General features: G+C 36.1%; 1 protein-coding gene across 3 annotated transcripts; it reads left to right on the top strand.

Moving 5' to 3' along the window:
• Positions 1-279: 279 nt before the first annotated feature.
• FGF5 (fibroblast growth factor 5) lies at positions 280-22,688 on the top strand. Of its 3 annotated transcripts, XR_004053192.1 has the most exons (4): positions 280-910; positions 8,502-8,605; positions 13,684-13,809; positions 20,053-20,095. XR_004053192.1 is itself a non-coding variant. In XM_010354119.2 (3 exons), exons 1-3 carry the CDS (start codon positions 556-558, stop codon positions 20,398-20,400), a joined length of 807 nt encoding a protein of 268 aa, XP_010352421.1. In that variant the 5' UTR covers positions 280-555; the 3' UTR covers positions 20,401-21,064. The 3 variants fall into 3 exon arrangements, 2 of the variants coding, with proteins under 2 accessions (XP_010352421.1, XP_010352422.1); XM_010354119.2 differs by lacking the exon at positions 13,684-13,809 and having other exon boundaries at positions 20,053-21,064; XM_010354120.2 differs by lacking the exons at positions 280-910; positions 13,684-13,809 and adding an exon at positions 2,048-2,348 and having other exon boundaries at positions 20,053-22,688.
• The last annotated feature ends 718 nt before the right edge of the window (positions 22,689-23,406 follow it).

The following is a 23,406-nucleotide window of genomic DNA, read 5'->3' as shown; positions in this document are numbered from 1 at the left end:
AGGACGAGGATCCATTTCCACATTTCAACACCCCCATTTCTGTAGCTGCCCCTGGAGGACTCAGCTGCTCACTCCGAACTCCTTTCCACGCGGCTCTGGCCCTAATAGGGGAAGCCGGGTGGCCGCGCGACCCGTGAGAAATGCTGGGACGCGTGGCCCTGGTATGGGCGCACCCAGCGTCCGGGGCGCAGGTTCTCTCAGTCCAGCTTCTCCTCCCACTCACTTGCTCGGATCTCCTCCCTCCTTCACATCCCCCGCCCCCGAGACCGCGAGGCTCCCTCCCCGCATCGGCCAGTGAGTACACAAAGCCGCGGGTGAGGGGAAGCTTCGCAGGCGTGCATGGAGCAGTGAGATCACTGGCGTTATAAATATCCCGGTGCCAGCGCGGAGATCCGCTCCGGTGGCCTCTCTCTCCCCCTCTCCCCTTCTCTTCCCAGAGGCTATGTCCACCCGGTGCGGCGAGGCGAGCAGCGCCAGAGGCACGCAGCCGCAGAGGGGCCACAGAGCCCAGAATCAGCCCTGCAAGATGCACTTAGGACCTCCGCGGCTGGAAGAATGAGCTTGTCCTTCCTCCTCCTCCTCTTCTTCAGCCACCTAATCCTCAACGCCTGGGCTCACGGGGAGAAGCGTCTCGTCCCCAAAGGGCAACTCGGACCCGCTGCCACTGATAGGAACCCTAGAGGCTCTAGCAGCAGACAGAGCAGCAGTAGCGCTATGTCTTCCTCTTCTGCCTCCTCCTCCCCCGCAGCTTCTCTGGGCAGCCAAGGAAGTGGCTTGGAGCAGAGCAGTTTCCAGTGGAGCCCCTCCGGGCGCCGGACCGGCAGCCTCTACTGCAGAGTAGGCATCGGTTTCCATCTGCAGATCTACCCGGATGGCAAAGTCAACGGCTCCCACGAAGCCAATATGTTAAGTAAGTTACTCGCTCTCCTACAAAACCCGTCCTAGGCGGGCAGCGGAAGATTCAGGAGGGACAGCAGATATTCCCCCGGGCCACAGGCGCACCTTCCTGAGCACAGGCCACTGGGACCAGCTGATACTCAGAAACAGCTGGGCGGGTTGGGTGGAGATGCATCTGTATGGCGTTCGCACACGCACCCCTCTCCTGGTCATGAGGAATTGCGATTTCTGAGGTGTATGTTACCTAGAGGCTGGTGCCCAGACGGGTACCTTGTTTCCAGTTTGCCCTAGCCTCAAAGACGAGTCTCCAGCCATGACGAGAGAACAAAAAATCTCATTTCTTCTAGTTCAATTTGTTTACCTTCTGCTTATGAACTAGCCTGGCATTTTTCATTAGGCACAAAGTGCAGCCCTTCTCCCTATCCGTAACTGAAGTTATTTTTTAAAAAGAAGAATCAAATCCCAAATACTTGCCTCTTCCAACCGCTACCATAAACCTCAAATTAATATTGTATATGTATATGCATATATGTATATATGTGTATGTATACAATGTATACACATAGGTATATAGAAACACAAGATAGACAGATATAGATAGATAGATAGATAGATAGATAGATAGATAGATAGATAGACAGATAGATAGACAGACAGATAGATAACTAGGGGACACCAGACAGACATTCCTGCTTAGAAGAAGATTGTGCTTTGGAAAACTGGACACGTTTAGAGAGGGAGACGTGATGAACATTGAAATTACTAACTCCAGAGTTGGATTTAACAACGTTTAGTATCTTGAGACCATGACTACACCGTGTTAGGAGAGTGGCCAGCCTTTGGTTCCCAAGAACAGTTAGGGGAAAGTTCTTTATTTTAGAAGAAACGCAGAGGTTAAATTTGGTAGGGGTGCAAATTTTGTAGGACTTTTGATAAACAAAGTTTTAAATTTTCCCTCTGAGTTTTTTTTCTTTTAGCATGCGCTCTTTTCTCCTTTCTCATCTCCTCTTCCCTTCCACCCCATCTATGTTTCCAGACCATCGCAGCCACTCCTCTGGTTTCTCTTCACTGCCTCTAGGCAGCTGGGGGCAGAGGCGATTTGGGGCTGTGTGTAGGAGTGGAGAGATCTCTGTGGGGCTTTTGTTCAGTAGGGCCAGATCGCTCTTCCAGCGCGGGTTGGTCCACCAGGCAGAGCCCCAGCCAGGGCCTGTTAGGTACCCAGGGAGAGCGGAAATGTAGCCAGGAGACAGCAGCGCGCACAGTCACCTGTCTTTCAGTGTCAGCCTGGTTGCTCCTAGATGTTCCTAACTTGCTCCATCTCAGACCAACGACTCCACGGGCCACTGGGCTCCTTCTTACTACACAGGCTCCAGAGGAGCGTGGACGCCACCAGAGGGCTGAACATTTGGCAGCCAGCAGTCTCCAGGGCGGGGTCGGAGGCGCGCAAGTGGGTAAGGCGGTAGGCTGGCTAGCCTCCTCCCGTGGGTTAAGGGGGCCTAATGTGGAAGACCTGATGGTTCATGCTGAGAGAAAAGCAGGTCTATGCCCGCCCCCCTGCGCCTGTCTAGTCTATCTGGTCTCGCTGATTCAGCAGCCTGCTGCGCACGTGGTGAGGGGGCCTGGAGCGCCCAGCTGACGAGAGGGCCCTCCGCGCACGCACCACGGAGTCCCAGGGCCCCCCTCACACTCCCGAGAGGAACCTATTTTCATATTTTAGAGTTTATTTCGCTCATCGAATAACTGCTCATTTGAGGGATAAAGGGCAAGATCTGTTGGGGTGAAGGGGAATTTTCTGAGATTTGAGGAATAACCAGGAACATCTATTTATTTCTATTTGTCTCTCTCACTTTGTCTCAACCATCTCTTGACTCCATTAACCATTACAGCTTATTCCCACTTCCGGCAACCTTTCCTTCTCTCTTACAAGAAAACTTTCTCTCTTCTGTTCTTCTTGTGATTTATCCAGGAATCAGCACCAACAGAGGATAACTTTTGTGAGCTCAAGGGAGGACCCCAAACTACCATGCAGCAAGCAGCAGCTTGGAGCCCAGGGAGCTCAGATAATGCTTCTGGGGAGGCTTTAGGTGTGCTAGAGATCTCGGAAAGCAAGGCTCATTCCCAGGATATTAACCATCTTCTCTAAGAAGACACGACATGAGACAAAGATAGTTTTACAGCTTAGGCCTTGCTAGAGGGGATGTTGTAGAAAAGCAAAGGGGGGAAAACAAGAGCAGATCGAAAAGAATGCACCCAGATAAACAAGACATTGACCACTACCTAGTATGTAAAATGTACATTTTCTTTTAAAATCCATGTTGAAAGATATCTACAAGAGAACAGGGATGTGTCCTAAAACAGCGCCAACAAAAAACTTAATTTAAACTTTTTCCTAGTTTATTCCTGTTGACAATAACCTTTCAGAGTTTAGTTTCTGTGTCTTTCACATGACTTGCTTTCATTCATGCCATAAATCATGTACCCAATATAAGATACCTATCTCATTAAGCACGATATTTTGGTTACTTTTGTGTTTATCTCCCATAGAGTTTTTTTTTTTTTCCTAGAAGAAAGCATAACAAATATTCAAATCATAGTGATTTTCTGCTTTGTGACAGTTGAAGTGTCTAATACTACTTCATAAAATTTTTACTATCATTGATCAATGCAGAATTTGCATGTACTTTGGGAATTTAACATGGATCTCTGCCATTATCTAGCTGTAAAAGAGAAACAGAAGCTAGCTAATTACAATCGGTCATTTACCTCTTTGAAGGCAGCATTTGGTGTTTCCTCACATTCATGTAAACTAAGGTGTTGGCCATGACCTTTCTTAGAGTATGTGAGGAAATGTGTTTAAATCTCCTAAGAGAGGCTGAAAGGGCTGGATCAAGGGCCATAGAGGATACCTCAGTTTGTTCTCATCCTCTAATTCTACTGTCTGTGAGTCAGCGATGACAGAAAACATATTCTTTTTGTTACAAACCTGATACTTCAGAAAAGTCAAAGCTTTGCCGTGAAACTGCATGCTAACAAGTTATTTTAAACCTAATAATATTCTGTAGCATTTGTCTGATAGAACAGATAATCATATGTGTTTCACAACTATTATTTGACAGTAAGCTTTTTTTGTTTTTTTGCAAATTGCAAATGTTTTCTGGTTTCACCATGAGAAGTACACCATGGCCATGGACTTTTAAATATAACTTGTTTAGTTTACATGGACCAATTAATATATTCTTAGCTTCTCTTATACAATAGTTATCCCAAGTTTTGAAGACAGAAAATGAAATTAAGCTCATTGTATATAAATCCTTATTATGAGGAAATACTGTGGAAAAATGAAGAAATATGAACAAGAAAAGATAGATGACCCAACTATTGCATGGAATAAAGGGTTTGCATTAATTTATATGCCTTCAAGTTTAATTTCAGTACAGTGCTTCTGTTGACTTACCTTGGGCCACTGAAGAATAGGCAATTAAATAGTTGTCAGTTTAGGGAAGAAAAGTTTAAGGCTTTGGCTATACAGACTCAAAGCATTTACATAAAATATGAAAATTCCAAGCACATATTTTGGCTAATAGAATCATCAATGTTACTACTTTTAAAAAAAAAATCTAAATTCACTACCAATTTTGGGGTCATGTGGAGTCATTAGACAGTCCCCCAAGCCTAGACAAATCAGAATCTATATCTACTATGCAGAAAAATCAAGTGGAAAATTTCAGTTGCTAATTTAATCAGTGAAGACTGCTAAACTGAATATTTCAAGATTCAGATTTGATAACTTGGCACAGCATATCTGTTACTTTGTGGATGCAAGTAGAGAAACTTCAGTTTTAAAATATTTTTCTCTGGGGATTTTCAGATGGGTTGTTGAAAGCTTCTGAATACATTGAATATCTGTGCTTTTCTATATTTTATTCATTAACAAAAGAGAGAAAAAGGAAAAATTTGTATAATTGTATCAACCACTATCAATAAAGCCCTATTATGTTAAGAAATCTGCAGAGGACTAAGTCAAAAATCTAGAAATTTTTTTTATGGAAGTAAACTTACATCATAATGCATAAGTGGAATTGACTGTGTGCATAAGCTGAGAGACACCAAGACATTCTTGCCTTCTTCAGCTTAGGTGTCAATGCTGAAATTCCACAAAGAGAGAATAATTCCTTCTGTTAAGCATTCTCCTCTTCCTTTGACCCTCTTAAATGGGAATGCCTTAAGAAAAATAACACACTGTCAGTAGCACTTTAATGTGAATTTATTTACACTGAGCCACCCCTCCACCACATGCCTTCTTGAGCAGGAGAAGGCCACAGTAGCGGGAGAGTACTAAGACACCTGTCCATACTTGTGTATGCATAGGGTGTCCTGATGAGAGAAAAGAGAGGTAGTGAGAGGATAAAAGAAGGCAGTCAAATTTAGCAAACAGTCATTGACTATATACTATCCATGAGACAAGCTTGGCCTTCCACAATTTTCCTTAGAAATACTGCCTTGGCATCCATAAGGAGAATCGTAAGTTTCCATCAAATTTAATATATGTGACTCCCGATGATAAAGGTCAGAAAATTGCTGAAATTAAAAAAAAAAAATCAGTGTCAGAGAAATGTTTTCTGAAACTTATATATTTGTGATTTAAGGCACATGAGTTTAAAAAATTACGTAGAATTCCTGAATGAGTTACTGAGATTTGTCATAGTAAAATCAATAGGCCTGTGATATTTTGGGGAGAAGGGCAGGAAACTGAACTGTGAGACTCGTTGAATCTGCTCCAGAAAATAAGGCATTGTGAAATCACTGCTGACTGTGGAAATTATGATCATAACAGTGTTCTTAATATGAGGTCATAATTATAGTAAGATTTAGAAGATCAATACCAAAGTCACCCATGTGAAAAATCATTCATTCATCTAATCTCATCTCTTATATCTCCTTCATTCTTTATAATATTAAATAGAATGATACATGTAAAGTGTATTTTTAAGCTTTCAGTTAAAGATAATTTTCTTAAAGTTGTAAAATCCTTTAATTCTCAGGCAATATGTCATTTTTATCCTGGAACTTTTAAGAAGAAACCCTGCAATATGTAACACAATAATAACACTTTCACATATATTATTTCATCTTCTCCGTATTTAAAATACATTGCCTGCAAATTGTATATAATATTTACACACAGAGTGTACACTGTATTGAAATACAAGTTAAATGCATCTAAATGGATATTTGTTTAAAAAGAGAATAAGCTAATTATCAGAAACTATTTATTTAAGCAAAGCAGTAGTATTTCTATTAAAACAAATATTTATAAAGCCTTTTTATCTCAACATCTTAAAAGTTAGCATACAAACACATACACTTATGAGACTTTTATCTTTTACTCTACCATGTATTTTTTCATTAATATACAATATATCTGCATGTTCAAAACCAGATAATTTTCCAAAGAATGGAATTAAAAGCCTCTAACAATTTAGCACCATGAGTAAATTGGAGTAAATATATAACCAAATCTCTCCTCTATCAACTCCGTGTTGTCCCTTTTGTATCTATCATTCCACACATATACAATTTCTTTCTTTCTTTCCCATTTTTGAATGTACATGTTTACGTAAATACTCACAATCACATCCCCATCTCCCAAATATCTAAAATCATTAATGCTATTCTCAATATCATTCCATAATTCTGATAGAAATTTAACTTGGTATCACTGTTATAGTCATGCTTTAGTAATAATATTATTATAACATATTACATCTGTGTAGAGTATTTAACTTCACAAAGCATTTGGTGTGTTTTGTTAATATTTGATAAAATGATACTTCTTCTAAACGTTTAGAAGCACACTCAAATAATGTTTATAATAAACTCTATTATAAATATCATTTAAAAAACATTTTGAAGGAAAGGATTTATACGACACTAGTGGTTTTGTTTTTCTTTTTTTTTTTCAGTTTCCTTCTAACAGCAAAATTAGCTTCCAATAGTTTTTGGTTTTTGTTTTTCAATTTAAAGAAACACCTATTAATGAACTGGTACCTGCAGTTTGCCTAAGGTGTATTTTATTTACTTTGGGTTAAAAACATTTATTTTTTAAAAAGTTGTTCAGTTATCCCCTTTTTCACATAAACTTTCTAATCAAGTTTTTTAAGAAACCAAGTTGAATAAATAAACAGCAATGCTTGCTAGAATTATAGATGTTAGCTCACATTGCACAATATAAATGCTCAATTTTATAAAATATTTCTTGTTTTTGGTAAGCAGAATAATTTTATATGTGCCTCAAAGACTGCAAGGAGAGTTTGCTATTTCAAGAAAATCTGATGAATTTCTCTATTTGGCAGAGTCCTATTGAGATATCCTAATTAGTATATATGCTCAGAATATTATAGATGGAAATATTGAGATGTGCTTTTTTCCTTCCCCTCTCTTCTTTATTTCCTTCTTTTCTTTCTTCCTTCCTTCTTTTCCTTTTTAAAAGTAGAGATGCAGTGTCACTATTTTGACCAGGATGGTCTTGAACTCCTGGTATCAGGAGATCCTTCAGCCTCAGCCTCCCAAAGTGCTGGAATTACAGGCGTGAGGTACTGCACCTGACTTCCCTTTTTCCTTTCTAAGACAGGTCCCTTTTTAGCTCTATTGAGCTAAAAATCTCTTTTTAAAAATTTTGAAATAGACAACTAATAAAAAAAATTGTGCTCTTTTCATGTTCATATAAAATACATAATTTATGTTAAATAAGCAGGCTTTCTAATTAAGTGCAGACTATGTTTTATCTTATTAAACTACTCTATGAACTTTGGTGTGTAATTCTCTTGATCCAGTGGATGTGAACTTTGAAATTACTGTAGGAGACAGAGGAACATTGACTTCAGAATGCTAACTATGAAATACAAAATATAAACAATAATGTAATAAATTATCTCATTAATTTTTTTCTAGGAAATGATTCAAAATGCAAGATGTCTCAAAGCATAATCCATTAAACATTTCATTGAACCAATAATTTTAAGTTATTTATAATGCTTTCAGTATCTTACATGTAGTCTTTAAATGCAGTCACTAAAAGACTGAGTGTGGTATATGTTTATTTGTAACTACCATTATAACCATGATAATTAGAGTAGAGGAATTTATTTAATGTAAATAAGTATTATTTTCCAGACTTTCAAAGAGTTATACTAGTCTTGAGCACAGATTTGTGCTTTAATATTCAAAGTAGTGTATTACCTTTGATGAAGAAATAATGGAGAAGAATTATTTTGCAAAACATTTTTAAAATGTCTTTTTAATTTCTTTAAAACCTGAAAAAACTTCATGCTCATTGTTTACTAAAAGCGACTTATTTGTCCAAATAATTACTGATGAAGTAGAATCAAATTTTTGAGTCTTGAAATTATTTTAAATGAACACTTGAATCCTAGCCTTCTTTGTTTTTAACATAGTAAATGTCATGAAAAATAAGGATGTTAAATACTAAGTTCTTTTTTTAAATCACAATAATAAAGAATGGAAAGAATCTACGTAGAAATTTAATTCTTCACAATGATATAAAGAAGAGCCTGTGTTTTATTTTGGGATTTCTGTCATCCTAGGTATTTTGGAAATATTTGCTGTGTCTCAGGGGATTGTAGGAATACGAGGAGTTTTCAGCAACAAATTTTTAGCGATGTCAAAAAAAGGAAAACTCCATGCAAGTGTAAGTAGAACCACTTTATATTTGTTAAAGGTGCTATAAAGATTTTACATTTGTAAAACAGAATAATTTTCCAAGTTGGTAGGTAAGACAATTTGCCCAAAGAACTTAATTATTTAAAAAGCATATTTACATTTAACCAAGAGAATTTTGTGTACTTCTAGAAGTAATAATTTAAATATTTAATTTACTTAAAAAGATATTATAGAGTCTACAAAAAGTTTAAGCCTAAGTGTATTTGAAAATAGCGTTCTCAAAGGGGTAGCCATCCACTTATTTCTTAGAAGCGGCCCACATAAGAAGAAACGTGGCAATAATATATTTCACCACATTTTAAACTTACAAGTTTATAGTGATTGCGTTTGTGCTAAGTAGATGAGGTTCTTACTTAATTTTACAAGCTACTCATAATACCAAAAATCGGGTCTCAGTAATGTAAAGTATTTTCATATTAACAAGTAGGGAGGGAAGAAACCAATAATTAGAAGACTGTGACTTTCATAGACAAATTTTATTTAATTAATTTGAAGAATTTTTATCTTGTATTTTTGTCACATCAAAAATGATGACTTCTTGATACTATGAAAACTAATTTTGCATTCTCAAAAATTTATTCAGACCAGTTTTATATATTGTGATCAGTTCACAAACTATTTATTTGCTTTGTTATGAAAGTTTCCATTACCTGGGAAGTATTAAAACATTTTAAAGATAATAAAATATGTTCAGCTTAGTTTTCCCATTCACAGATTCTATTTATTTGTGTTAGTATATACACATGGCACTTAAAGGTGCTTTATGCTTTTTCTCTGGCATACTTATTTTCTTCACATTAAAACATTTTGAAAGCAATTATTCTTTAAAGTTAGTCATTTAATCCTGATTCTTTATAGTCTTTATTAAAGAAATTATTAGAATATCATTTTTTCAATTTTCAAAGTTATAGAAAGTTTCAACTGATAGCAATCAATTGCAACTTACTATATATAATTTTATGTTATAGATCTTTAAAAACTTCAATGAAAACGCCACTTGGTTTAATGTGTAAGACTTTTATAATTTTACTTTTCTTAACATCTAAAGTGATTTGTTAATATCTTTTGGAAGAGACAGAATTTGAGCAATTTCTGTAGTTACTTGAGGATTCGATGAGATAATACATGCAATGTGTTAAGAATACTATTTGGTGTGTTATAAGTGCTCAATAAGTGTTGCCTATTATTATAGGGTAACAATCTAAATATAATCTAAATATAATAAATTGCTAAAATATCAGTTTAGCAACATAAATGGAAATCCTTTGTTAAACTCTTAAATCGCCTATTGCAAGAACTATTAAACCATTTACCATTTCATTTTTTGAGCTGGTTACTATGCTCTAGCAAGCTGTAATATAGTATTCATGGAAATATATTTTTAAAATTTTTTCATTTATTTAAGGGACAACATTCTGCATCACTGTGAAAAAAGTAGGGTATTACATTTTTTAATTTTATTTTTTATTTCAATAGGATTTTGAGGAGCAGGTGGTATTTGGTTACATGAAAAAGTTCTTTAGTGGTGATTTCTGAGATTTAGGTGCACCCATCACCCCAGTAGTGTACACTGTACCCGATGTGTAGTCTTTTATCTCCAACCCCCTCCCCTTTCCCCCTGAGTCACCAAAGTCCAATAGTCCAATGTATTGGGCATTTAATTTTATTTTAAAATATTATTTAAAATTCACATACAGATGAGTTCTCACGACAGCTGGATAAAAGCAAAAAAAAAAAAAAAAATCCACATACAGAATAGAAAACAATGATCAAACACATCTGAACGGAATAACTTTTTCTCAGTTTACTTTAAGTTTATAAAAGATTAAAACACCTTCAAAATCTAACCTCATAATAATACACAGTGCATGCAAAGAAACTTTCTCTTACTGGTTTGCTTTGAGTGAAAATCTTAACTTTTAATATATTCTGATTTATGCCATAGTACTTGCAAAAAATAGACTAAACTTGGAACAGCTTAAGGATAATTGCCACAGAAAGTAACATATTACAAATGGAAGCCAATTAGAAAGGTCAAACTGAGAGGTTAAGATACATGATTCCTCTGTCAAATACAAGTAACAAATTTCTGGAAATTTGACCCAAATGTCTAAGGATGGCTGGTTGAAATAATGCAGATAATGCAAAAACAGCATCTGTTATTCTTTCTCATCTTGGCAGGCTAAAGTTATTTCATAGAATAATGACTTTTAAACAGTACAAAGCAAGTCTTGCTCTTGTCACTCTCTGAAGCTCTTTGATATAAAAGTCATTCTGATGACTTTGAGCTAAATTGTAGATAAAAATATTAAGCCCTATGATTATGTGGATTCTTTTTAAACCAATTATCCAAGCCCACTTTCTCTTATCTGAGCTTTTATTAGCACTTTTCCTTTAGGTGAAAACCTAATTAAATTATAAAGTGATTTATTTTTTAAAGACATTGAATTTAGAAATAGTATTAATGCTAGCAATTACCAGTTTTATGCCCACTTGGTTTCTTTCCTGTTTTCACATTCTAGTTAAACATGTTGGGAAATTGTTCTTGTAACTCTAAATATGACTATTTGATTTAGTTAATAGTTTTGATTTTTACAGCTTTACATCATCTCCAAAAAGGTTAAAAACTCATAGACTTTTAGGATTAAACTTGTAATTTGTGAGTTGCTTTAATTTAAAAATTTTTCAGAGGCATTTAAAGAGTACTTTTAGGGTTCTATCTACAAAGCAAATGTAAACTAAAAATATAAAATATTAATAGAATTCTGGGAAAAGTAATCCCCCATTGTACTGAGAAATATTCATTGATACTTGTAGATATTCAACTCAGTTTTTGTAATAATAATTAGAGTACTAAAAATTAGCTACTAGGCAGAGATAATGTACTTCCACAGTTCTTTAAAAGCTCTTTTGCTCACATTATCTCATTAGATAATGAGGTGATAAAGAGTCTCATAGATGTTAAATTATTTTCCCAAGGTTACACAGTTAACAAGTGATTGAACCAGAACTATATCCTCCTAGAATTTTCTCTTTCTCTTTAAATGCTATAGTGCTTGGTAAATAAAAGTTAGCTTCAAAGAAGATACTAAGTTTTGTTTGGAACCAATTACATTGTTTTCACCTCTTAGTGTATAGAAATTAATATGTGCATGAAAATATTTTTGTATTACATATAAAAACGAATACTGTGGCACATCATTAGAATATTTATAGCACTCTATTTAATAGGCAAATAAACAGGCAATTTGAGATTTATAGTTAAAGTTGCAAATTTCCTCATTCTAGGTACATGTTTTTCTCTTTGATTCATATCTCTTTTTTGAACTGGCATTTCCCCCATCTCCTGTGTCTCCGGTACTTCACTTTAGAATCTAGAGAAGAGGGGATGTGTCGCCACAGAATTTTACAAATGTTGGTTATTCATTGTCAATGACAGTTGCATAGGGAACCCCTGCCTCCCAAGATAAACTTTCAAAACAGAAAAGAGACTTGTTTTGCTCACAGAAATCTTCATTTAGTAAATATTTTACTGTTCATAGACACAAATATGACACACTGAAAGGGTAGCCCAGAACAGATTCAGGCAGCACTGATGCTGATTCCATTTTTGTGCTAAATTTGTTAATCCCATCAGAGAAGTTTTATTTGAGCTTCAGTGATCTAAATGTGTGGGGCTCCCTGGACTCATTCAAGCCCCTGGAGCCCGGCACATTTAGATGTAACAAACCTGTACATTGTGCACATGTACCCTAGAACTTAAAGTATAATAAAAAAATAAAAAAAATTTTAAAAAAGTATGTGTGGCTCCCTGGACTCATTCAAGCCCCTGATCTACAGGCAGCTCTCCTTCAAACTTTTATTGGCATACTCTAAATAGGCAGTGCAACTAAATTCCTATCATGCAGGTTTTTCAGCATTCTTCACAAGGATGAAGATGTATGGTCTTCTCTTCGTCCAAATGTATCAAAAATCATCAAGAGCAGGAGGAGATAATTGCTTTCCAAAGATCCATGAGGGCTACTCCAAGCCACAGCTGTGGCCTGTACCCTCTTTCTCAACACATTCCCATGCTAAGGTACCTTCTGAGACTGAGCACTCTTTCTGCCTTAACCGTCTGTCTGTCCCTGCTCCCTCCTCAGGTTGGCATCCTTACTGAAAGTCCCACAGAGAGCCTTTCTGGACTTATCTGAGGTGGGTCCAGACTAGGAGTCAAAGGCCTTGAGTGTGATGGTAAAGACACAGTTAGATTGCCCCAGGCTGAATCCTACTCTACCACTTCCTAACCGTGTCATTTTACTTCACCTTTCTACTCCTTGGTTTATCAACTACAAAAGAAGGAAAATTGGAGTCACAATCTATTGGGATAGTTAAGTGTTTTAAACAAGATAATGCATATAAAACAGTTAGAGTACTGCCTGAAAAGTGTTCCACACTTAATGTTTAAACAGATTTTCCTGAATTTGCTCTCAGGCAGCTGTTTGACAATCCTTAATCTCTTTCTTTCTGATTTTGGGGTCAGGCAGCTGTGACCCTTAAATCATTCAGACCAGTCCCAACTCCTATTTATCACTGATCTTTTCTTCCTCACATCCAAACTTTGTGTGCTTATAGGTGTCCCTTATCTACTAGGTTTTCCTTTCTCCCAGGAACCTAATTTCAAAGCAAAATTTCCAAGCTCAACCTCTTAAAAAGGCATGGATTTCCTATGGTCATAATCTTGTGATTTTTTTTGTAGCTCTGTTGTCCATCTTGATTTTTCCCTAAAAACATAAATCTTGGAAAAGGTGATTATCATGTATTCTTCAGTATACTTCAGCATACTTCATAAAGTATGCAGAAAGCTCGCTGCTTATTGGGGAAAAACATGTTAGCTTATTTTAAAGATCCAGAGAGAAGTATGTGGTGGAATTATTTTTGTTTCTCAGGGTTTTAGGGGATCATGTTTGAAAGGAAAGCTAATTGTAGAGTTTACGAAACAGGCATGGAATGTGTGCTTGATCAGTCCTAAGCAAGGACTAGAACATCCTCCTTTCCTGGTTTCAGAGTGTGCCAGCTGGCTTGCCTGGGATGAGACTCCAGACTGGACTTCCTGAACTGCAGGCAGAGTGAAGAGGAGTCGGCAGCCCCTAAAGCTGAGCATATTTACTGAAAGGGGAAATGGAGGCTTGAGTAATACTTATCCTCATTAAAAAATAACTTACCAAGCACTCCACTCTGCCAGTCAAGACCATGCATGAGCTTGATCAAGGCATTTGAAAAGAATTTTTTTCTTTTTTTGCCCTCTAAGGACTTTCAATATACAGTAAAATTGAATGTCTAGCTACTGAGGCACAAAAATGGGTTCAAACTCTGCCTTTGCAGTAAATGCCAGTTTCCTCTCAATTTTGCACTGTGGAAGTCATTAGAAGACATGTTTTACGGAGGAAATCTGGGTGTGATGAATTGCCTTGTAGATTCAGAAATCCATTTTAGCAGAAAGTGAGAGATAGTAATATATTTCTTTGATGATTTGAAGAGTGACACTTGTCATTCATCAATATTTTAACAGGAAGCAACTTCAGAGCAAGTAAGACTGTATAAGAAAAGCCTAGGAGATAGCTTTGGTTTGTATAGTGTTATGGGGAGACCCTTAGTCTAGGAATCAGAAGACGCAATTTAAATCACAGGTCTATTCTGGCACTTGATAAATGCAGGGTGATAGATGGATCATATTCTTTACTTCGCTGGCTGAAAAAATCAGATAATACTATCCTAATAGCAGCCATGGAATTACTGTGAGTTAAATTATATATGTAACCAACTGACACACAGTAGTCTCCAATAGTCCAGCTTTGTGGAGTTATTAAGGTCCTCAGAAAGAAAGTCATGCTATTCCATGTTTTGCCTGGTGTGGTCCTTACTTCATAGGTGTCAAAATCACATAGGATGCTGGTTAATGATACATCAAGCCCAGGGTCTCAGCTCAGACTTACAAAAACACAGCCTCTGGAAATAGGGCTTGGGGAGCTGTATTTGAGTCTGAGCAATTTTAAGGGAAATTATATAAGTGAAGAAAAGAGATCCTATAGTTGATGTTCTTTACTACATTATCTCAGCTTGGGTAATATTAAAACCAACTTGTATATTTTGTTTGTTGCTCAGTATGAGGAACTGAGATATAGAAGGAATGAATGTTCGGTACCAAGCAGGAGATATGGCTGTGCCTGGGAGATAGCATGGCAGGGCTACAACTGGCCATTACACAGCTTATATAGTAAAGAGTAAGAAGTAGCCCTCTGGGTGCGTGCTTCCCTGTACCAGGGCACAAGTATAATAAATGAGCTGAGTTTAGGGCACCTGTCCCAGGCAGCTCCATTGGTGGAGGGAAGGGATGAGAATTAAGCAGCTCTAAAAGGAGGCAGGGGAACTAGAAGTGATGAATGTGGCAAGGAAACTTAGTTTGTAGCAAAATTTGGTCTATAGTTGTTTTTATTACAGTCTATGATAACCTTTTTGTTATTTAATAATATTAGTCTATAACAGCATTTTAATTATTTAGATTTGGCTTTTTTCCCCCTACTTTATAAGGTTTTTCAGGAGAAAGAGGCAAATCAAAGAAAACAGCTGAAATAAATAATTAAAATTGATTAAATACACACAAATTCCAAGGTTTATACTGGTGTCGGTTCAAATTCACTCCTATTTCCATATCTCATATACTACATATTTACTTCTATAGTTGCACACGAGAATCGGTAATTGCACAGCTTTAATTTATACTACACAAGGTACGCAATCATCATAGATCGTGATATTTACTAAGAAACAAAACTACAAGAAGAGATTTTAGAGAGCTTTTTTAAAAACAATATCATTTGGGAGATAATTTATTTGGTTTAACTGACCTGTTTAATTTCGGTTTGGCAGAATTAGTCATTTCTGGAATATTGTAGTTAATTGGAGTTGTGCTTTCTTTGAATTCAATTTGACCTTTTAAAAAATATCTGTTCTTCAAAATGGATCCTTCACTGTGAGAAGGGATGAGTAGAGCCACGACAGTTTACTTCTAGTGAAAATGCTCTTTTTTTTTTTTGGAGATGCTCTTTTTTTTGTTTTGCTCTTATTGCCCAGGTTGGAGTGCAATGGTAGGATCCCAGCTCACTGCAACCTCCGCCTCCCAGGTTCAAGCGATTTTCCTGCCTCAGCCTCCCCAGTAGCTGGGACTACAGGTGCCCACCACCACACCTGGTTGACTTTGTATGTTTAGCACAGACAGGGTTTTACCATGTTGGTCAAGCTAGTCTCGAACTCCTGACCTCAAATGATCCGCCCGCCTCAGCCTCCCAAAGTGTTGGGATTACAGGTGTGAGCCACCATGCCCAGCAAAAAGTTCTTAATTCTCTTAATAGCAGTGTGTTTCCTCTCCTTGTAATAATTTAGATATTCAAGAAAAAATAGTTCAATTTGTTTAAAGCTTTTTTTTTTTTTTTTTTTTGTCAATTAGGAGTATATACTAAACTACAAAAAATGATGATTTTAAACATTTCATTTTAATTTTGCGATTATGGTTTATGGAATGTAACCTGTTTTTATTCTTGCCAGATCAAGGAGAAATTAAAGAGATTTTAATGTAATTTAAGTCAACGAAAACATGGGCAGGACTATGTCAATATTGTTTTCCACTGTTAAAGTGGTTCCTAGCACAGTGCCTAGCATGTGATATCTGTGGAATAAATTAATGAAAAATGAATATGAAACATTTTTTAAACAAATATTTAAACAATTGCTTTCACTGTAGTGGCTGATAGTGGTAAGGCAATTAAATGAAGGAGTCTTGATTTCAGCAACTTATCTGAAATTTGATTCACCCCTCTACATCATACTCTTAACTATAGAAAAAGTCTGTTTGTTAGTTTCAGGTTTTTTTTTTCTAGAAAAATAATAGAGTTCTATTATTTTAAAAGTGTATATTTTATTAGAGAACTTCTTATAATTTTAAAAAAAGATTTAAAAAATAAAAATCAGCCTGGAAAATTTATTGTCCAAAATTTTCTAATGGTAAATGTATGTATTTTAGTACCTCTAGCTAAGACCTATGACTCTTTACTATGAAGATGGTCTATGCACAACACTATGTACAGAGATGTACTGCTTAGGGTCACCATCTTGTCTGAGCCAGACTGGGAAGACTAACAGGAAGAGTTGATCCTTCAGGATGAATAAATTCACTGAAATGTTTGCTTCAAATGAGTCTGTGTTCCATCACAGCTGGAAGAATTTTGCAGACAAAACATTAAATTAAAACTCAATTAAGAAAGTCAAAACAGTCTAACTGCGTTTACTCCTGTATTAATGTAAAATGTAGGATTTGAACAGCTGAGGGGCTGTGTGGAGTGTGTGGGTCCTTAGGACTCTGCACATTTTTACCCTGTGTAACAGTTAGGTGACCTCTGAAAAATCTGAAGTCCGAATAGCCATCTCCTTAAAGGGGCTCCTCTTAAGAAAGAACTTTAGAATATGAATCTGGAGGAAAAGAGGAGGAAAACAGAAAGATTTTAGATGAAACAATTGTAGCGGGTGGGGCAGGTGGGTTTCACTCATATGAAAGACCCTAAAATGGAAATGATATAGATTTCTGTTTTTTAAAAAAAGAAATGCTGTGGTGTGTGTTCTGCACATGCACCTGTGCATGCGTATGTGTGCCTGTCATCTACATCAATTAAAAATGGACGTGTTCTTTCTTTATTTTCTTGGGCACTGTTGGGGGAAAATATTAAATAATGAGGTATATTTTAACAACCTAACTCTGTCAAAATTGAGTAAAGCAATCACCGCTATTTTTGTGAAACAGAGGTAGAAGTCAGGTCAAGGCATAATGTATTACACATTTTCAAAAATGTCATTCAACTGCATTTTAAGAAAAAAAAAAAACCTGAGACAAGGTAAATATACCAGATACTCTTTTTAATGCAATGTTTCACACCTTTCTAAACTTCTTATTATCTGTTTATAGAGCCAGAAACATTCTAGATGTCTATAGCTTTTATTTTGAAATAAAATATTGGGATTATCTAATTAAATGGGAAAGCCATTTTAAGAGCTAAGCAGCTGTAGATAAATCTACAATGAATTTGTAAGCAAGTCTTTCTAATAAAAAAATAGGAATAGTCAATGTGTGATCTTTGAAAGTGGTGTCAGCATTGCAGTCCTGGCCTAAATGTAGGCTGGCAAGGTGTGTATCATAAGACAGGGTGAGAGGGATGCCATACATAGGTGGTGACTCTTTAAAATACCTGCTTTCGGCTGGGCGTGGTGGCTCACACCTGTAATCCCAGCCCTTTGGGAGGCGGGCAGATTACCTGGAGTCAGGAGTTCGAGACCAGTCTGGCCAATATGGTGAAACCCCCACCTCTACTAAAAATACAAAAATTAGCTGGGCATGGTGGCACACACCAGTAATCCCAGCTGCTCGGGAGGCTGAAGCAGGAGAATTGCATGAGCCTGGGAGATGGAGGTTGCAGTGAGCCGAGTTCATGCCACTGCACTCTTGCCTGGCCAATAGAGCAAGAACAACAATAACAACAAAAAACAAAACAAAACAAAACAAAAAACACCTGCCTTCAGTCCGCTTGAGATCATATCCAAAGATTCGCCAGTAAACTTGTGAAAGATCTATATATATGGCTTCATAACCCCCAAACAGAACTTTGTTGATTGAACTACACTGAAATATAAGTAACTCCAGTAAACTGTCGTACATAAAGTTAATGTGCTCTTGTAAATGCTCTGATATTGGTTGGCTTCTAATACTGTCAGTATCTTGCCAAATTCCATGTGGATTTCAACAGTGGATCTATGTAGATTGCCTTGCAATATTCAGATTTTTAGATTTCAGTGTTATGATCAGTATTCCAAAGAAAAGTTTGGCATTATTAGAAAAAACAAGGAAAAAAGGCCATTTTATTCTCATATGAAACTTCTTGATTTGATATAGAAGTATGTAGCTTTTAGTGTTGTTATACATAGTAGACAAAATAGTTGGTATTCTCAAGCACAGGAATTCTGTGTAAATAGTACTCCTTGAAATTATGAAACCTGGTAGTCTGAACTAGTACAGGAATTCTTAATTCTTTGGGCGTTATGGACACTTTCAAGTTTGATGAAAGTTACAGAATCCTCCTTTGGATTCTCATAAAAGCCCTGTTGTTGTAAGTGTTATGGATAAGGAGGCTAAGGCTAAGAGCTTAATTGGCATCACTGGCTTTTGATTGTATGTCTGATTCCAAGTTCACACTCTTCCCCCATTCTCCCACATATTCCTTCAAATTTCACAACATGGCAAACTAAGTCCTTTCAGAGCTGGTGCTGACCTACATTGTCAGGCTCATCTCCTTATTTCCCAGGTGCATCCTAGGTAGAGGTCACGCTGAACTACTCACAGGTATTTGAAAGTGTCATGTTGACCTTTCAACACCCTGTTCCCTCTCCCTGAAAATCCTTTCTTATTTTGTCTGCCTCTCTAATGCTACTTAGAGTACATTCCTAGTTGTACTTAAGACTCAGCTCAAATGTCACCTTTTATAGGAAGACTTTTCTGCCCTCTTCTTGGCCACCTCCACCCTCTTAGATGCCCTTCCTCTATGCTGTCATTGTACCCTCTGCATACCACTGTCATAATTCCATTTATCAAGCTGCACCATGACGGATGTCTACTTGTCTGTTTTCCCACTATTCTGTAAGTATTTCAAGGGCAGATATTCTGTGTGTGTGTAAGATCTGGCCAAAGCATAGTAATTCCAGTGACTTTTTTCTTCTTGGAGTCAAATATACTTTCCTGTAATGCCTGAGTAAAGAGACATTTTTTGTTTTTCCTAAAGAACTCTAACACCTGCAATATTAATGGGGGCCATATGCTATGTCTCTCTCAGCAGCCTCAATCACACTGATAACATTGAAAAAATGCATGCTTGTTTCGAAGGAATAATTTTGACCCCATTTCTATGAACAGGAATTTATATTTTACCAGGGAATTATTTCTTAGTAATATAGTTCTATTTATTTTCTTGGTGAGTTAGGAGGAAAAATAGTATGTTAAAAGATTTGTAACTATACATTTCAAAGTATTTAAACAATAGTAACAAGGTTTAAATGTACCAAGAGTTCCGGTTACTTTTATATTCATCGATACTATGTCACCAAGTAGGTAGTGAACAGAAATGTATTACAAAGATAAATGAAGAGAAACATAAAAAGAAAAACAGTAATTTTAAAGCAACTTTAAAATAAGCAAACATGTCTTTATAAAAAGGAATGGAGTAGGAAGAACAGAGATCAACAAAATTATTATTATTTTTTTCCTACAAGAACTTATACTTTATTACATGCTGAAAAGATTGTCACAACTTACATTTCCTCTTTTTTTCTCCTCCCTAGGCCAAGTTCACAGATGACTGCAAGTTCAGGGAGCGTTTTCAAGAAAACAGCTATAATACCTATGCCTCAGCAATACATAGAACTGAAAAAACAGGGCGGGAGTGGTATGTGGCCCTGAATAAAAGAGGAAAAGCCAAACGAGGGTGCAGCCCCCGAGTTAAACCCCAGCACATCTCTACCCATTTTCTCCCAAGATTCAAGCAGTCAGAGCAGCCAGAACTTTCTTTCACGGTTACTGTTCCTGAAAAGAAAAAGCCACCTAGCCCTATCAAGCCAAAGGTTCCCCTTTCTGCACCTCGGAAAAATACCAACACGGTGAAATACAGACTCAAGTTTCGCTTTGGATAATATTCCTCTTGGCCTTGTGAGAAACCATTCTTTCCCCTCAGGAGTTTCTATAGGTGTCTTCAGAGTTCTGAAGAAAAATTTTTGGACACAGCTTCAGCTATACTTACCCTGTATTGAAGTCACGTCATTTGTTTCAGTGTGACTGAAACAAAATGTTTTTTGATAGGAAGGAAACTGGAATTCTTTGTAGTAATACAGGGAGCACACTGCTTCAGGTCAGCAAGACATAAAGCCTTTTGCTTTATGCTTGAGGGAGATTTAGAACTTTGTATTTTCGGAAAGTTAAACAACATGGACTATGTATTTTTCTGACTTTTACAGATCAACCTGAAAGAACATACATGATACCTTTTTATTTTTGGTTTCCAAAGAATATTTTGATGCAGATAAAATATTTTGTTAACTTTTGTTTTTTTGTTTGTTTTCTTAAAAGTACCTCTGCATTGAGCATATTTTCTTACTTTTATTATTTTAATTAATATGACATAAGCAATCATTTTATGCTGTTTATGAATTATAAATGTGTTTATATCTCATTTGTAATGTGGAAATCTTTTAAATTTTTCCTATTCACTGCACTTTTTTATTGTTTTTATTTCTAGCCATACCTCAGATAATATGTTTAGTTTTACATTTTAAAATGTTTAAATTCTCTTTCACAGCACCAAAGGCTCAGCTTGGATTTGTGCGTATGTGTATGTAAATTCATGACTTTATGTGGAATCCTACACCCTTGGTGGCTGGGATATGATGGGTTATAAGCAAGGAGAAAATATAAGGACTTTTTAATAGAATTAAATGTGGGAGGTAAGGAAAAGGATTTAGAGGTAAACGTACACTAAGTTTGCAACATTGATTGAGATCTAAGTCTGTCTTCATTTCTCTTTTTATCTCCCCCTTGCCCTCATTCTTTAACAGCTGGAGGAATACATTTTATTCTGTCCGTGAAGCACACACTATGAAATTGGAGTGCTTAAAAATACTTCTATGATTCTCTGCTATCCCACTGTATAGATCCACAGGGAGCAAACACTTAGAAACGATAGAGAACTGAAGGAGATGAATGGTTTAACAGTTATCCATGCCAAGTCCCGTTGTCAGAAATATTCTTATTACTCAGGCAAACACTCTTTGAGCTTCCCTTCCTAAAGGTAACCATTCCAGTGAATAGATGTGCACTTTTATAAGGAAACTTCTGATGTTTATTTAAAAAACTGGCCTTTTGATAGAGGTAGATTAATATGGGAATTCAATGTGTTGAAAGTGGCATTTAATTTCAACTTAAATACTGACTGCTGGACATAAATCACAGAAAATTTAACTTAAGAAAATTTACGAAATTTATTATCAGATAATCATTTTAATAAAGTTCTGCAAAATAAAAGTGTTTAATTACATTCAGAAATGTGGCAAAAAAGATATAGCTAATGGTTAAAAGTATGACTTCTGTAGTAACAGAAGGTTCATAGAAATTTCATGGTTTGTATTTAAACATGTTTAAAGTATACTTATAAACTATTTTTTCCTTAAAGCAAACTATGATTTATTTTGGTGCACAAATACAAAATGGAAACTTATCAAAATTGAGCTAGCTACCATATAAGCAGATTGCTTTAATTTGATGGGAAAACAGTACACACATATATATAACAAATAATATATCTAAAAACCCATCCATCAACTAAAATATTATACGTATACATTAGTATAGTGTTTTATTATAAAGCCAATTATCTGATTAAACATTCTTTCCGCTTAATGCATAATTTTTAAATAGCATAAAATGAAATGCTACAAATAATTGAACTAATTTATACTTTAAAGTATTTCTGGGTTAAATGGAACAATGAAATTTTTTAAACAAAGATATGCCCAACTCTCAATCAAACGGCATATCACCGTGTTTACACAGTATAAAGCTAAAAATATTACTCTAGTTTATTCTAATCTATTGTTAAGTATTGTGCGCTGTATACCAAGTTCTTAGGGCACATGAAAAATTTTAGTTGCCAAACAGAAACTAGTAAACATACGTTCCTAATTAGTGAACGGAAAGATAATAATGATGGTCAACAACAGGCCACGTTAATGAATAAGTTGTATAGGCTAAATATTGCTTGCAGGCTACATTAAACTCAAATGTAATAGTTTATCTTATACTCCTGGTTTGATTTGATTAGCATATGAACATGAAAGTAGGATAACTACCAAATATATATTATGCAAGTCAGGAATCATTAATTTCAAAATTTAAAGCTATGCTAAAATTAAAAAGAAAATATTAAATTACACAATTACACTTCTCTTCACTGGCCATACACAATGATTTTTTTTTTTTTTTTTTTTTTTTGAGACAGTCTTGCTCTGTCACCAGGCTGGAGTGCAGTGGCATGATCTCGGCTCACTGCAACCTCCGACTCCCTGGTTCAAGCGATTCTCCTGTCTCAGCCTCCCAGGTAGCTGGGATTACAGGTGCGTGCCATCACGCCAGTTCATTTTTGTATTTTTGATAGAGACTGAGGTTTCACCATGTTGACCAGGATGGTCTCAATCCTGGCCTCTTGATAGTCCTGACCTCATAATCCACCTGCCTCAGCCTCCCCAAATTGCTGGGATTACAGGTACAATGATGCTTAATGAATGTTTAGTGAAGCATAAAGTTACCTACATCAATTAATTAAATGAACCTATGTACAGAAAACGTGTATAAATATAAGTCCATACTAATGCTTACAACTTTCTAAGAGGGTTCTTACTTACATAGCTTTTTATTATTTTAAGTAACCAGAACCACCAAATATCAAAATTATTGGATTATGGTTATGTTCATCTAAACACAACAATAAATTTTGTATTATTATTTAGGAGTCTATTTTGCCTATAGGTGACAAACATCTCCAGACTAACATGTCAGTTTTATCAATTATATTATGTTTACTTATTTAAGATTTCTTTATATGGAACATCTATAGAGATAAATAGAGGTTTTCAATAAGATGTAGTAAC

The sequence above is a fragment of the Rhinopithecus roxellana genome, chromosome 2 (genome assembly GCF_007565055.1).
Source record: "Rhinopithecus roxellana isolate Shanxi Qingling chromosome 2, ASM756505v1, whole genome shotgun sequence".
In the NCBI taxonomy this organism is placed as follows: domain Eukaryota; kingdom Metazoa; phylum Chordata; class Mammalia; order Primates; family Cercopithecidae; genus Rhinopithecus; species Rhinopithecus roxellana.
This window is presented reverse-complemented; position numbering and strand designations above follow the sequence as displayed.

Bases quoted from the DNA above. Each gene is read 5' to 3' on its own strand.
- FGF5 (XM_010354119.2), top strand. From the start codon at position 556: ATGAGCTTGTCCTTCCTCCTCCTCCTCTTCTTCAGCCACCTAATCCTC. The intron at 911-8,501 runs GTAAGTTACTCG...CTGTCATCCTAG, and splicing joins CCACGAAGCCAATATGTTAA to GTATTTTGGAAATATTTGCT. The intron at 8,606-20,052 runs GTAAGTAGAACC...TCTCCTCCCTAG, and splicing joins AAGGAAAACTCCATGCAAGT to GCCAAGTTCACAGATGACTG.